Here is a 15,322-nt window from a genome sequence, read left to right on the forward strand (position 1 = left end):
CGACTAGGCTGGCCTCAAACTGAGATGCCTCTTGCTTCTGCCTCCTTAGTTTGGGGTTAAAGCATGTGCCACCTCCTCTTTGGATTCACTTCTCACCTCTCAGACCTTGAGGGTGAAACTTACCTGCTTCTGGTGTGAAACCCAGACTTGTTCTAAACTCACTACCTCCTGCTCCCACCTCCCAATTGCTATCCTGACCAACATCAACTCCCACACCCTTAGGCTTAGTTAGATTCCAGAAGTCTCCAGGACGTGGGGGTTTTGTAAAAATAGGATTCTCCTTATAGCCCTTGTAGTCCAGGCTGGTTTTGCATTCCAGATCTTTGGCCTCACCCACCAGGCCTGACCCTTTCTCCAGAGTTTCTGGTTGGTAGCCTGCACGTTGGGTTGCTACTGTTCCCTCCTCTGATAGAGTCATTTGCTAGAGTGGCTCACAGAACCCAGGCAGGGCACTTCATTGACGCTTACCAGTTAGTATTAAAGATGCCACAGAGGCTACAGATGTGCAGGCAGATGAAGGCAAAAGGCTGTGTAGTGTCTCCGTTCTCCCATCTGAACCTTCTGGTGCCGTAGTTCAGAGGACGTCAAGGAGGCTTCATCACATAGGTATGGCCTGTTGTTAATGTAGACTCCAGCCTGTCTTGCCTTCTTGGGCAGGAATTTGGGCTTGGAACTAAAAACTTAGTACAGCTCTGTCCTTCTAGTGACTAAGTTCTGCCTAGCAGCCATCAGCAGTTGTCTCACTATAGTAAAAGACAGCTCCACTTGCAAGCTCTGTGCCAGGAACTAGGTCAAAGACCAAACAGGATAAATATGCATTCATATTTGTAATTCAGAGAATTACAAAGGACTTAGGAATAAAGGGCAGAGATCAAATATACACTTCTCCTTTTTAAAAAGATGCCATTTATTTATTTGTATGTATGGTGCATGTATGCCACTATGAATATACAGCGAGGTCAGGGAACAGCTGCAGAAATGGGTTCTTTCCTGCCACAGTGTGGCTCCCAGGGTTGAGCTCAGCCATGTTGCTAAGGGCCTTTACCCGATGTCTCACTGACCCGGTATACCTCTTAGTGCATTGTGGTAATATACTGATTGAATTGTCTTCTGGAAGAGTCAGCTTCTGGGAAGAAGAAATAGAGATCTTGAATCAGTAGCAGTCCAGGCAAATCTGTAGTGGAGGGTACAGAGGGTTATTTTTGTGAGTCAGAATCTAAGTAAAATCTGAATTATTACAAAAACTGTACAAGCACCATACAGGAAAAGACTTGGAGGTGCACATCTTTAATCCCAGCACTCATGAGGCAGGGGCAGGGGGATCTCTGTGAGTTGCAGGCCAGCCTGGTCTACAGAGTGAGTTCTAGGACAGCCAGGGCTTCACAGAGAAATCCTGGCTCAAAAAACAAACAAACAAACAAAACAAACAACACCTGGGCTAGCTTTCTAGAGACAGGTGGGAGGACTGCAAGACAGGACAAGGTCATTCTCAAGGGTACTGGGCACTGTTGAATGGGGCACAGTAGCTGAGTATCTTCTTCCAGGATGGAGTTAGGGGAGGAAGCGGAACTGAAGAACCGAGGGAGGTCTGCTGCTTGCATCATGTCAGCCACCGTTTAATAAAGTGGTTGAAGATGAGCAAGTGACTTAGGCTACAATGTAATATTTATTTTCTTTTGACTATTCATCAAACAAAGCCCTTTGGCCTGGGCTGTTCTAGTAGGCATATCAGTTTTTATAGCAGCTTTCTTCATTTGTCCTGCTTTAAGTGAGATGTCTAGATCTTTATTTACATACCTATAGTCTTCCCCAGAAGGAAAAAAAATAGAAAATCTTAATTTCATACTGGACATTTCTTATTTTTGTTTTTGATTTTTGAGACAAGATTTCTTTGTTTATCTCTGCCTGTCCTGGAACTTGCTCTGTAGACCAGGCTGGCCTCGAACAGAGATCCGCCTGCCCCTGTCTCCTGAGTGCAGGGATTAAAGGCGTGTGCCATCACTGCCTGGCTTTACTGTTACTGGACAGTTCTTAAGTGCCACTACTTTTATTAAAGAGTCATGATTTTCTTCCCTTTTCCTCAGCTACTGAGTATGTCTTTGTGTAATTCCTTCATTATGAAATTCAAGTTCTGCTGTGAGCTTTCACCTTTGTTTTCTTGTTAAACAGAATGTTCTCATTATTTGTACATAGAAAAAGGCAATCCAGATTTCTTCCTTAGACAACTCGAGGTTAGGCTCTGAGTTTGGACTAGACCCTTCCTTCAGGGACAGGTGCTACAGCTTTGATGTCGGTTTTAGTTTAGTTGCCAGTGATTGTTGATAAACATACTTTTGTCTTTTTAAATAATTATCTCACTATTTTATAAAAATAACTTTTAGTAGTCCAAAGAATGATGTGGGAGTATCATCTATCTATCTGTTGCTTTCATTGGTTAATTAATAAAGAAACTGCTTGGCCCTGATAGGACAGAAAATTAGGTAGATCTGTTGCTTTCATTGGTTAATTAATAAAGAAACTGCTTGGCCTTTGATAGGCCACCCCTTAGGTGGGTGGAGTAGACAGAACAGAATTCTGGGAGAAAGAAAGCCGAGTCAGGCAGATGCCATGCCTCTCTTCTCCAAGATGGACGCAGGTTAAGATCCTTCCTGGTAAGCCACATGGTGCTACACAGATTATTAGAAATGGGTTAATCAGGATGTGAGAATTAGCCAGTAAGAAGCTAGAGCTAATGGGCCAAGCAGTGTTTAAAAGAATACAGTTTCCATGTAATTATTTTGGTGTAAAGCTAGCCAGTGGCCAGGAGCTGGCGAGCTGGGAGGCGAGAAGCGGCCGGCTGTTCCATACAACAAAAGGTCAGAAAAGAGGCTTGTTTCCCCTTAGGAGCCATTGTATCATCTCAGCTGCAAGCTGAGAGTTCTTGAGCTTTTTCTTTTCTTTTTCTAACTTAAGTACATAAACTGTGTGCCCCTGACATATCTCTGTGGTTTGAAGAGTGATGTTTATTCATTCATACGAGACCACTAAATTATTTTCCAAGTTCCTGCTCCCCCTTAGAAAATAAGTATAAAAAGTGTTAGTGGTTTTAAATGTGTCTGTTCTTTAGGTAGCTTTCAGAATAGTCATAAGAAATCATGTTGCTTTCCTTTTGTAAGACAGTAGGTCAGGGTTGGGGTTGTAGTTTAGTTGGTAGAGAGCTTGCCTAGCATGCTTAAAGCCCTGGGTTCAATGCCAGTCCCACATAAACTGGCATGTGAGCGCGTGCCTATCATCCCAGCACTTGAGAGATGGAAGCAGGGCGATCGGAAATTCACTATCACGCTTGACTATCTGGTGTGTTCAAGGATAGTTTGGTCTACATGAGAGCTTGTCTCCAAAAAACCAAAAGGCTTAATCTGGTCAGCACATCATAAGGTGGCAAGAAGTTAGGACTGCTTGCAAACCCCCACAACACCCTGGAAACAAGTACGGATTTGCTCGCTCGCTGTTGCTTCCAAGCTGTTTTCATTTTTGTCTTCCTAGGTGGTACTTGAGTATTGATGATTGCGCTAAAGTATCCTCAACTGGTCTACAAGGGCAGGTGCTCTTCTTTTAGTAAACTTTTTTTTTTTTAAGCTTTTGGAGCCTGTCCTGGAACTAGCTCTTGTAGACCAGGTTGGCCTCGAACTCACAGAGATCCGCCTGTCTCTGTCTCCCAAGTGCTGGGAGTAGGCGTGCACCACCACCGCCCGTTATCAGTTTAAAGAGAAAACTTGAGAGTAAAGAATAGTTCCAGAACCTTCATTGACTAGATTGTGACTTCGGTGCTAGAAGCAGATTAATTATACCTCTGAAATATACTGTTGCTGCACTGTGGAGCTAGCCCAGCAAGCGAGAGGACAGGAACCCACATAAGTGGCAGGTGAGCATGGTAGCCCTCCTATAGTTCCAGCCTTGGAAGGTGACTTTGGAGACTGTCCATATTAGTGAGCCCTGGGTTTGACTGATTCCTGATAGCGCCTTCACCTGCATGTGTACAAACTTGCGCACACACCTGTTTACATATATACCCATGCATGTGAATGTGTATGCACACGGTGTACCCCATGCATATATATGAGAAAGGAAAGAAACTGGCAGCAAGCCCTGGAGAACCTTCTTCACGCCTCAGCAGTAGATAACAGGTGTGTGCTGCTCTGCCCTTTTCTGTGTTTGTTCTAAAGTGGTTGCTGGGGATCTGAACTCAGTCCCTTTGTGCGTATGGGCTAACAGAGCGCTTTGTGCTGACCCATTCAGTCCTTCACCCCTAGTCACACTTCCTTAAGTGCGTTACTGGCCTTAGGGAGTAAACTGTGCCTCTGCCTAAACTAAAACAACCTCACTTATTTGTGTAACAGGATCTTGTACAGAGCCCGTTCTCAGTTATTTGAGCTACTAGCTAATTATGTGTTCCCAGGTGTTTTTAATGACTTAATTAAAATTCTGTCAGTAATGGATTTAAAAAAAGTAAAAAATCTGGTCAGCTCTTAACCAAATGAGTCAAACAGTCCTTAACATGTTTTTCTTTATGTGTGTGTTTAAATCATGTCATAGGCCCAGTAGAAAAGAAACAGCAAAGAAGATCAATCAGGACTCGATCTGAATCAGAGAAATCCACCGAGGTTGTGCCAAAGAAGAAGATCAAAAAGGAGCAGGTTGGCTTCCTACACGTAGAGAGTTAGAGTGTATCTGTAATGTGGTGGCTTCTCTCCTGTCACCAAAGAAAGATCTCCCCACCTGGGCCTCATTCCTGAACTTGTTTCCATCTGTTGTGGTGGGTCGCGGTGGCGACTTCTCAGACAGCTGTGCTGTGATGCTGCTTCAGGCATGGTCACAGAGAACAGGTCTGGAGATGGGAAGCCAGCGGTGCAAGACCCTGGCATTCGTTTTGAAATTTCTGTTATAAGCACAATGAGTTCATGTTTTCATGAGTTTTACTTGGAACCATCATGGAGTTCCCTTTTTAAAACTTTGATTTTTGGTTTAAGCTGCTGATATATATTGTTTTTATTTTTTAAACAAATCAAATTAATTTAATTTATATTCTTATATTTAAGAAGCAGGTAATCATATATAATCTGGTCTTTCTGTTGGTATCACAGATCTTTTGAAATGTTATTTTTTTCAGTGGAATGGCACTCATCTGAAATCAGACTGTTAGATAAATAATATTCAAGGAAAAAGTGTGTGGGGAGGGAAGTACATGTTGATCGAATGTGTACAACTGGTGTAATCAATGTAGTAATATACATGTTAAATTACCTTTCAAATAACTCTTAGAAATGGTTCTATAAATTATGAACTCACAGATTTTTTTTTTTAAAAAAAGTGAATGATAAGCACTTTGCCACGGAGCTGTGTCCCCAAAATATTCTTTTCTTCTCTTTCCTTTCTTCATTTTTTTTGAGATGGTCTCACTATATAGCCCTGACTGGCCTGGAACTCGATGTATAGATCAGGTTGGCCAGGCATGCACAGAGATCCTCCTGCCTCAGCCTCACCAGTGCTGGGATTAAAGGTGTCTCACACCTCAACCAGCTTTAGAATATTTATTTTTTATAGCCCAACCACCTTGTATTCAATCCAGAATTAGTTCCAGTTAAGTGTAATATTTTAAAGCCATTTACCATGGAAGAGTATGTACTTTTTTTTTTTTTAACATCTTCACAATTTTAAATTTCCAAATTTAAAAGCTAACTTTGTGGGTGCTCTATGGTATCACAAGCATATAAAACATTTTTGAGAATATTTAGCTAAAATTTAGCTAATATTCATCATTTATCATATAATTTACATATCTAGGAAATTCCAAAAATTTCCAAGTCTGACAAATCCTATAGTATTTGTTACCAAAATGAAGTTGTGACTTTGCCACCTGGTTTCCAAATTCAGTCTGTGACCATTCAGTTTAGCATTTATAACCAGAATGAGTAAAAATCATGGGACAAATTGTTACTGCCACTGTGTTATATATAGTTAGTAGTAGAATAATGACAGTGATTGTTTAGAAGACTTTATATTTGTACAACTAATTGTATCGTACAAAAGCATTCCTGTTGTATGTTTTTTTACCTGTTGTAAAAAAAATAAAAAAATTTTTAAAAAGCTTAGAACAATCCTTAAATATTTACAAAATGTGTTTCAACATGCATATTTCACACCTTAAAGAAACATAAAATTCAATCATAGCCTAAACAGGACTCCAGACAGCATCTTTTCCCTATTCTAATGGTTCAGTCTCCCACTACCACGTGTTTTACATATACATTGGCAGAATAACTTCTGATCTCGCTCTCCTGATGTAGGATCAAGACCCTGTTCATAAGACACTCAAGAAAGTGCTATTGCAATATCCCAGACTTACTAAGTTTGTTCTAGCAGCACAAGTATTGAGCTTCCAGCTGTATGGAGCCATGTAGCACTCTCTACAGAGAGGGTCCCGATTCTCAGCACCTTAGCTGTGAGTGCAGGCGCGGAGGGTCTTAAAGTGGCGTGAGTTACATTAACCTGAGTTTCATAGTAAGTAAAAATTTATCCTAATGTCTTTGGGGCGGGAGGGGTTCCTAGCAGTGTTGGGGCTGGTCGAAGAAACAGCCCCGCTCCTGCCTCCCAGACACTGAGGAAAATAATCTTGTTCTCGTCATGTAGCAAGGGAGTGGTGGGAAGTCTGCGAACGAGCATGTGGCTGTGTGGTGTCACTTGGTATCAGCACAGGCAGCTAGGATTTAACCTCCCTGACTCCGAGAGAGAGCACTTGACCCCAAAGATGGGTCAGATTCAGATTTTTGGTAACATTGGTCACTCATCACTACTTAGATTGATGAACATGTTATTCTTCCCTCTATTTTTAAAAGTGAAAGCCTTCCTGCTAATGCTGTGTTGCTCTGTCCTAACAGGTTGACACAGCGCCGCAGGCTTCCCTGAAGACTGGATTACAGAAAGGTGAGTTAGCGCTGGAGTGCTGCTTGGCACTTCCTTGATTTAACCAGTTGTTGAGAAGAACTTATCTGCACTTCATGGATCTTTGTCTGTCTCTGTAAATCATTGTTGCTCTTTGGTGTGAAGTTTCATCCCCCTTGTGGTGTGCGTGCACGTGTGTGTGTGTGTGTGTGTGTGTGTGTGTGTGTGTGTGTGAGAGAGAGAGAGAGAGAGAGAGAGAGAGAGAGGAGAGAGAGAGACTTTCAGACTTGATCCTACTCTGTCCTCCCACATAAAAGTCTTTCTTGTTTTGGTAAATTGGAGAACACCATGTAGACTTGATATTGTTACCCACTTTTCTTTGTAAGATTTTGGGATTTCACTGGCTTATAAACTAGGGATGTGACGAATCCACTTTTTTGGTATTCGACTGAATACCGAATAGTAGCTATTAATGTTTGTCAAAAATGGACTATGGCAAATCAGACAGGACAGCTTTACTGCAAAAAGTGTTGCCACACTTCCTTTTTACAGTGCTGTACAATCCTTTTGTAAGTTACCCATAGCATAGCTATGACCACTATTTGATGACCATATATGACTCTAGTGGAGATGTGCACAAAGTTTAAGGAGCCTTAAACTTTCTATGTGTTTTCTGTGTGCAGTTTGAGTATAGTACAAACTCCATAGCATGACTCATGCGATTTTGGTGAGCTCAAACTAACTGTATTTAATACCTGTAGTTTACTCTGGGCAAATTGCATTATTTTAAAATAAATAAAATAAAACACCAGCCTCTCTGCATTCTCGGGGAGAAGTCTGCAGCGATGGTCTCCGTGGAGATCCTCAGCAGAACTGAACGCCTCTCGGAGGGAACACTGCTTGGCGGAGCTCCAAGAAAAGGCATCGCGATCGCTGCGAGATTAGGAGGCCTGATTGCGTTGTGTTTCCACCATTCCACAGGGTCGGCGGACCGAGGAGTGCAGGGCTCTGTCAGATTCAGTGACAGCTCCGTCTCCGCAGCGAATGAGGAAACTGTGGACTGAGATTCCTGTACAATTTCATCCCAGAAACTCCAGACTTGTAGTCTCCGTGCAAGATTTCTTTGTCGGCGGCTCGATAAAGTTTCTTTTCTTTTGATTTTGATTTTGCCAATCATCATTATTGGCATTCTCTGGCCTGGTTTCTTCCTCAAGACTCTGAACAATTGCTTTAACATTCAGATGATTTCTCTCTCTTTTTATTTTTATTTTTTTGTCTAAGCTGGATGGGTACAGCTTAAATCATGGGTCCAGCCTAAAAACCATTAACTTACCCTGATCAATTCCAACATGGACTGTTTTGCTTTTGTTTTTGAATAAAGCATCATTAATACACATCTGCAGGGTTTTGCCAAACGGCCCAATCTGTATACATTGCAATCATTAAAAGCTCTTGTTATTTTTTTTTTAATATTAGTGCCGTTATCATGGAGAACAGCTTGACAGCTGTCTTCAGCAGTCTGTCATTTTTCTAGTGTTTTCAGAAACTCATCGGAATTGGCGGTACCTGTGTTTCCCTTCGAAAGCCTCTCAGTACAGCACTCCCGTTCCTCTGTTAAAACTCCTTGTTAATTCAGTGACCTTTTAGGCCAAGGAAGTACTTTGTGGTGGTGTTCTGGTTCCACACACCAGCAATGACAGAGATAGATTTGTGTTCTTGTGTTTTTTTAATCAGCGTTCACACGGGCAGGCCCCCTCCTTGGTAGCTGTCAGGAAGCTTTCAGTGCAAACTTGTAGGATGGGATGTGATAACCCGAGCAGTCTCCCGAGGCCCACATCCTCCACCACAGAATATGACTGCACACCAAGCGCTGCTCCCACCCAGCCCGTTGCGGATCTTCACGGCCTCAGGAGACTCCTTTCTCCGTAGTCTCTTCTGGACTGCACTTCCCCCATAGCTTGCTGCGCTGCTGTAGATGTGTGTGGTCTGGAAAGGTTGGGGGAATCTAAAACACAAACTGTGGGTGCAAATATTAACCGTCTCCTTGGTTCCTTGGTATTCACCGTGCCTGTCTCGGCATAGCCTACTGCATTAGCCCAAGAGATTGTTGCTTTGTAACTTTTTGCACTATTGTTTTGGCTGGATTTGTATTACACGCAGTTTTAAAAAAAAATTCCACACTATTCTCTGCCTTTTTTTTTCAAATATATATTTATTCCTTCCCTCACAAAGTCCAGAGGCCTCTCATCTAGTTCTTCGTGATTTGCTACACTTGACCACTGATTGTCCATTACAGCCCTCCGTAGTGTGCCTCCCACACGGCATGACATGTGTAGATGTGCTGCAACACTTGTGTATGGTCACAATAAATACCACTTTACCAAGAAAGAGCAATTATGAACATCCAAAATTTATTTGGGGGATAATAATCAACTGAATTGCAAAATTGGGGGGTTGAAATGGCACTATCCGTGTACGAATCGAATACAAATCAAAGATTTGTCACATCCCTAATAAAACAAGATGGAGATGTCTCTGCAACCGTATCTGTAAACTGCACTGTGTTGGGTTTCCTGTCTTCCCCTTACGAAATCGAATGGTTCTCTGCACTGCTCCCGATTGGCTGTCCTTCAGTTTTGCTAAAGTTGCTGTCTAGACTGGAACGTGGGCTCCGCTGGTGAAAGTAGCCATAGAGCAGAGCTGAACTTATGTCTTTAAGCAGCTGTCAGTGAGCCTCCTCTGCCACGAAGGCCGGAAGCCTGGCAGCTTCAGTGCTACAGAGAGTTGCGAATTTCCCCCGACACACTTAAGATGAGCTTGGGGAAAGAAAACACTCTCCTTCAGATAAATGAAAGCAGGAACCTACATACGACTTTAGGATTAATTTCAGTGTGTTGTGTTAAGGTGCCAGCGAGATTTCAGATTCCTGTAAGCCTCTAAAGAAAAGGAGTCGCGCCTCGACTGACGTAGACACTGCTAACTCCGCATACAGAGACACTTCTGACTCCGATTCCCGAGGATTGAGTGATCTGCAGGTAAGTTCGTGCAGGGTTCTGGGCAGACTGTTCCTCCTTGCCTCAGCAGCATGCCTCCCTGGGAGAAATCAGAGGAACGTAAACACTCGTGGGAGGATGCGGGGCTGAACTGACTTTGTTGTCCCTAACTCTGGATTGCCAGTTTACCTGTCTGGATAGGGCGATGCCTCTTCTTCATTGCTCCTCCTGCAACTCTCCAAAAATGGAAGAGAATGGCCTTTCTTGGCCAAGGATATATGCATAGCTGCATTCTTGTGCTCCAACCTTCACACAAACTTCCACTGTAGGAGAGTGTAGAGTACGTGGGCCTCCACGAGAGGTGCTTCATGTGGTGGTGGTCAGCTTTGTTTAAAAAAAAAAAAAAAGTTAAATAAGGCCCAGGCATGATAGCACACACCTTTAATCCCAGTGCTCAGAAGACAGATCTTTGCATTACAGGCCAGCCTGGTTTGCAGAGCTACATTGAGAGTCCCTGACTAATAGCGATAATAATAACAAAAATCGAAACTTCTAGAGTTAAAGTATGTTTTTGAGACAGGGCCTCATTATATAGTCCTGGGTGGCCTGGAACTTTCCATGTTGATCAGGCTGGCCTGAAAAACAGACGACACCTACCTATCTCAGCCTCCGCGGGGCTAAAGGCATAACTTGACTAAAACAGAAAGAAAAGAAAAATAAAATTCATTTGGTTATTTGTAACTTATTTTGTAGATTTCTTTTTTTCTTTTTTTGATTTTTTTCAAGACAAGGTTTCTCGGTATCTTTGCAGCCTTTCCTGGATCTTGCTCTTGTAAACCAGACTGTCCTCGAACTCACAGAGATCCGCCTGCCTCTGCCTCTTGAGTGCTGGGATTAAAGGTGTGCGCCGCCATCACCACCCAGCTATTTTGTAGATTTCTTAAGAACCAGATGAATTTTGCTGCTTTTTAAATATTACCTGTAGTTTCGCCCAAGTGACAGACACATAGCATCCGTGGGTTAAAAGGAAGGAGGGAAATGAAGAGAAGGGAAGACAGGCAGGAAGGTAGGCAGGCAGGCTGTGCTGGGATAGATTTGAGCCAGTTTCACTAGTTTGCATTGTGTCTACAGGAATTGTGTTTTCTTTATCATGTGCCCTTTTCCAAATAGGGAGGCTTTGAGAAAGAAGACAGCCCTTCCGCTGCTGCAGATGCAGACGCTTCTGACTCGCAGTCAGTGGACTCCAGCCTGTCTCGGAGAGGCGTTGGCACGAGTAAGAAGGACAGTGTGTGTCAGGTAGGCAGGTGGCTACTTATAAACGTGATCCAGTTCTGCCAGCAGTGTCTTCATCTCCTGTAATCTTATTCTAGTCTACTTTTATTATTGCTTTAGAGTCGTAGGTTCTAAGGCTATCTGTGATTCTTCCTCTCCTGCATTGGAATATTTGTCACTCCTACACAAGTGGCAATCTTCATTGGGGTTTTGTTGTTTGTTTTGTTTTTGAGACAGGGTCTCACTTTGTGACCTTGTCTGATCTGAAATTTGCTGTTTAGACCAGACTGGTTTTGAACTCATTGTATGCTGTTGTGTTAGGAGTGGCGGGGCTGCGTCCCCAGCACCCCACTGCCCGCAAGGCTAGCTTTACCCGCAGTAATTACACAGACACTGTATTCTTTTAATCACTGCTTGGCCCATTTCTATGTAGCCTCTTCTAGGCTAACTCTCGCACCTGGACTAGCCCATTTCTAATAATCTGCTGTAGCCCACATAGGTGTGCTTACCGGGAAGATTCTAGCCTACGTCCATCCTGGGTCGGAGCTTCATCGCGTGTGCCTCAGAGAGCAGAGCTCTCGCCTCTGCCCGCAAGAGTGGAGCATCATGTCTCTCTGAGGCGTCTGCCCCCGAGAGGAGAGCTGTCGAGTCTGACCTCACTTCCTCTTCCTCCCAGCATTCTGTTCTGTTTACTCCTCCCACCTTATGTTTTAACCTATCAGGGCAAGCAGCTTCTTTATTAACCAATGACCTTCCTCCATCAGTGTGCCACCAGGTCCAGCTACTGGTTCCTTTTTAAATTTTTTGAGTTATTTAATTTTGTGTTTTACCTGTGTGAGGATATGGTACCTGAAAAGGTCAGAAGAGGGAACTGGAGTTACAGATGGGTGTGGTGTATAAGCTCCATGTAGGTGCTAGGAACCAAACCTAGAGCTCCTCAGGGAAACCCTGTCTCAAGAAGAAACAAAAAAAGAGAAATTTGAATTCTTGGGTCCTTTTTTTAGACCTTCTGCCTCAGAATATTGGGAGAAAATCCCAGTGGCCTGCACTTCAGTGACTTCCTGGCCAATGCTGACACTCCAGTTTGAGAACTGCTGCTTTTTTGCTCCTGCAGGTCTGTGAAAGCACTGGCGACTCCCTGGTCTCTTGTGAAGGGGAGTGCTGCAGACACTTTCACGTGGAGTGCCTGGGGCTGTCTGCAGCCCCGGAGGGAAGGTTCATCTGTGAGGAGTGTGAAACAGGTGAGCTGTGCCGTGGAGGCTGGGTAGGGAGGCTGAGCTGCAGCCATGTCTCCCGGGACTCTTACTCTTTCCTGGTTAAGCCAGCTCTCCTCCCCTTCCACAGGTATTTCAGAGAGGTAAGACATCACACAGAATTAAGCTTCCCAAGGTCAAAAAAAAAAAAAAAATCCAGATTTTCTCTAGTGATGTACCTATAACAAAAAAAAAAAAAAGCTAAATTGTTTTGTTTGTTGAGTGTGTGAATCAGGCTGTTCTGCAGCGGAGTCTAGCTTAATAAATATTTTTAAAGCCTTCAATGGGCTTCAGCAAGTATTTATTGAAATTCTAACTATAGTTATAGTAAATATTCAAATATACTAGAGTAAATATAAATATGGTTATAATAAAACTAAATATGATTATGTATTTAGTAGAAAATAATGCTATTGATTTTTTTAAGACAAGATTTTACTATGTAGACATAACTGACCTTGAGCTCAGTATGTAGACCAAACTAGTATTGAACTCACAGAAATCCACCTGTCTCTGCCTTCCCAGTGCAAGGTTATTAAATTTTTTAAAGCTTGGTATTTGTTATTATTTATTCCCCCACTATGTGTGCTGTAACACCTATCATAACAGCGTAGACGTTCTTAGCATTCTAGTTTTATAATCTTAATTTAGCTGTGCTCTTGCATTTTTTAAAATGTATTTTATGTGTATGGGTGTTTTGTCTGCAAGTGTGTTTGTAAGCATGCCTGGTTCCAAAGGAGGCCAAAAGAGGGTATTGGATGCCCTGGAACTGAGATAATAGAAGGATTTGCGCTCCCAGGCGGGTGCTGAGAATCAAACCCAGGTCCTCTGGAAAAGCAGCACGTGCTTGTGACCCCTGAGCCAGCTCTCCAGGCCCATTTTCTCTGTGTGCTAAATTCTGAAATGTCATAGCAGAATTTCTCTCAAGAGCAGTCCTTTGATATCTGTAGCTACTTCTACATGAAGGAATATTTAGCTTGTGTGGAGGCACACCTGTAATCTGAGCACTGAGGAGACTGAAGCAGGAAGATGGCAATCGTCGGGCTGGAGAGATGGCTCAGAGGTCAAGAGCACTGACTGCTCTTCCAAAGGTCCTGAGTTCAATTCCCAGCTCACAGCCATCTGTAATGGGGTCTGGTGCCCTCTTCTGGCCTGCAGACACACACACACACACACAGACAAAATATTGTATACATAATAAATAAATATTTTAAAAAAGAGTAATTGTCTACATGCCCAAGGCCCTGGGCTTAATCCCAAACCTTTGAATGGTGAAATGAATGGAATGGAATATGCTTTAGTCAGATCTTATTAACCTGTGTTTTTCATCAATCTTCTAGGGCAGCACCCATGTTTCTCATGTAAAGTGTCTGGTAAGGATGTGAAGCGCTGTTCTGTCAGTGTTTGCGGGAAGTTTTATCATGAAGCCTGTGTCCGAAAATTCCCCACTGCCATCTTCGAGTCAAAGGGATTCCGCTGTCCCCAGCACTGCTGCTCTTCCTGCTGTATGGAGAGAGACATCTACAAAGCCTGTAAAGGTAACCAGAGCTAAGACGGGACAAAGTGTGTGAGCAAGCGCAGTGCCGCACGTTCTTGTCAACAGATCAGGCACCCTTTCTGTTTATCCCCACGCTTAAAAGTTGGGCCACAGCGACTGACCTGTGAGGCAGTTCAGTCTGCACCGAAGTCTTCCTCATGTATAGACACAGTGTTTGACTCCTGGGAGGGTTCCTCCATGATTATCATCAGCCTAGTAACGGACGATTGGTACTGACTGTAGCCAGTGTCACAGGCAGGGCAGCCCTCCTCCCAGAGTGTCGTAGCCGCCTGCTGTAGACCCTCTTGACCTTCTTCACAGGACGGATGATGAAGTGCTTGAGATGTCCAGTCGCCTATCACGTTGGGGATGCCTGTGTCGCTGCTGGAAGCGTCTCCGTGTCCTCCCACATTCTCATCTGTAGTAACCATTCCAAACGGAGTAGCCATTCTTCTGCTGTAAACGTAGGCTTTTGTTTCGTTTGTGCCAGAGGTGAGTGTCAACCATTTTAATTTTTTGATCTGATTTCATCTCCATGATTCTCCATTTAAATGTCCCTGCATTGGCGAGGCCCCCAGGTGTCCCATAGTGCTACGTCCTAGGAGTGCTGAATTCGTCCTGTCACAGCTAAAGAGAACATTTCAGACAGACATTCAGATCGTGAGACTACTAGTTCTTCAGTCAGCTAACATCTGCTTTTACAAAGGACCTTAAGCTGTGTGTGGTGACTCACACCTTTATTCCCAGCACTGGAGAGGCAGAGGCAGGAGAATCTCTGTGGGTTTAGACAGACTGGTCTATATAGCAAGTTCTAGGCCAGCTAAGGCTATAGAGAGAGAGACTCTGTCTCAAAAAGAAAAAAACAAACTTAGAATTACGAGTAAGTTCTTAGTTTTCCTGTTTAATACTTTCACTGATCAACAGAGTTCCCTTCTTCAGTCTTCTACTTAGAGCAGAGAGCCCCCCCCATTGATATCGTCAGCTGAAGGGGCGTGTCATGTGGAGTGACTCCCAGTTTTTGGTTGTTGTATGTTTTAATCTGTCATTGAGGACCTGATAAAATACAGTCAGAGAAACACATGTCCTGGTTTAGTTTAGTGCTGCCATGCAGGGTTTTCCATATGTGTGAGATTGGCAAACTGAAAACCTAAGTTCATGATACATCTTAATTTTCTATTGTCTGACAAAGCACCACAACCAAAACAGTAAATAAGAGAAAGCAGTTAGCCAGGCGGTGGTGGCGCACGCCTTTAATCCCAGCACGCGGGAGGCAGAGGCAGGCGGATCTCTGTGAGTTCAAGGCCAGCCTGGTCTACAAGAGCTAGTTCCAGGACAGGAACCAAAAGCTA

The 15,322-nt window shown here is 43.4% G+C and overlaps 1 protein-coding gene across 5 annotated transcripts in view; it reads left to right on the forward strand.

The window, feature by feature from the left end:
- The window catches only part of Nsd3 (nuclear receptor binding SET domain protein 3), a 108,178-nt gene that overhangs the window by 61,026 nt on the left and 31,830 nt on the right, over positions 1-15,322 (forward strand). For 4 of the 5 annotated variants that reach the window (XM_026786958.1, XM_013352004.2, XM_013352005.2 and 1 more), the window contains exons 8-14: positions 4,573-4,673; positions 6,915-6,960; positions 9,823-9,953; positions 11,082-11,207; positions 12,298-12,424; positions 13,777-13,974; positions 14,295-14,465. In XM_026786958.1, the coding sequence (XP_026642759.1) occupies positions 4,573-4,673; positions 6,915-6,960; positions 9,823-9,953; positions 11,082-11,207; positions 12,298-12,424; positions 13,777-13,974; positions 14,295-14,465 (900 nt within the window). Of the gene's footprint in view, positions 1-4,572; positions 4,674-6,914; positions 6,961-7,899; positions 9,623-9,822; positions 9,954-11,081; positions 11,208-12,297; positions 12,425-13,776; positions 13,975-14,294; positions 14,466-15,322 lie in introns of those variants that run through there. The other variant, XM_005362459.2, reaches the window with a different exon arrangement.

The sequence above is a fragment of the Microtus ochrogaster genome, linkage group LG7_11, assembly GCF_000317375.1.
Source record: "Microtus ochrogaster isolate Prairie Vole_2 linkage group LG7_11, MicOch1.0, whole genome shotgun sequence".
NCBI lineage: Eukaryota > Metazoa > Chordata > Mammalia > Rodentia > Cricetidae > Microtus > Microtus ochrogaster.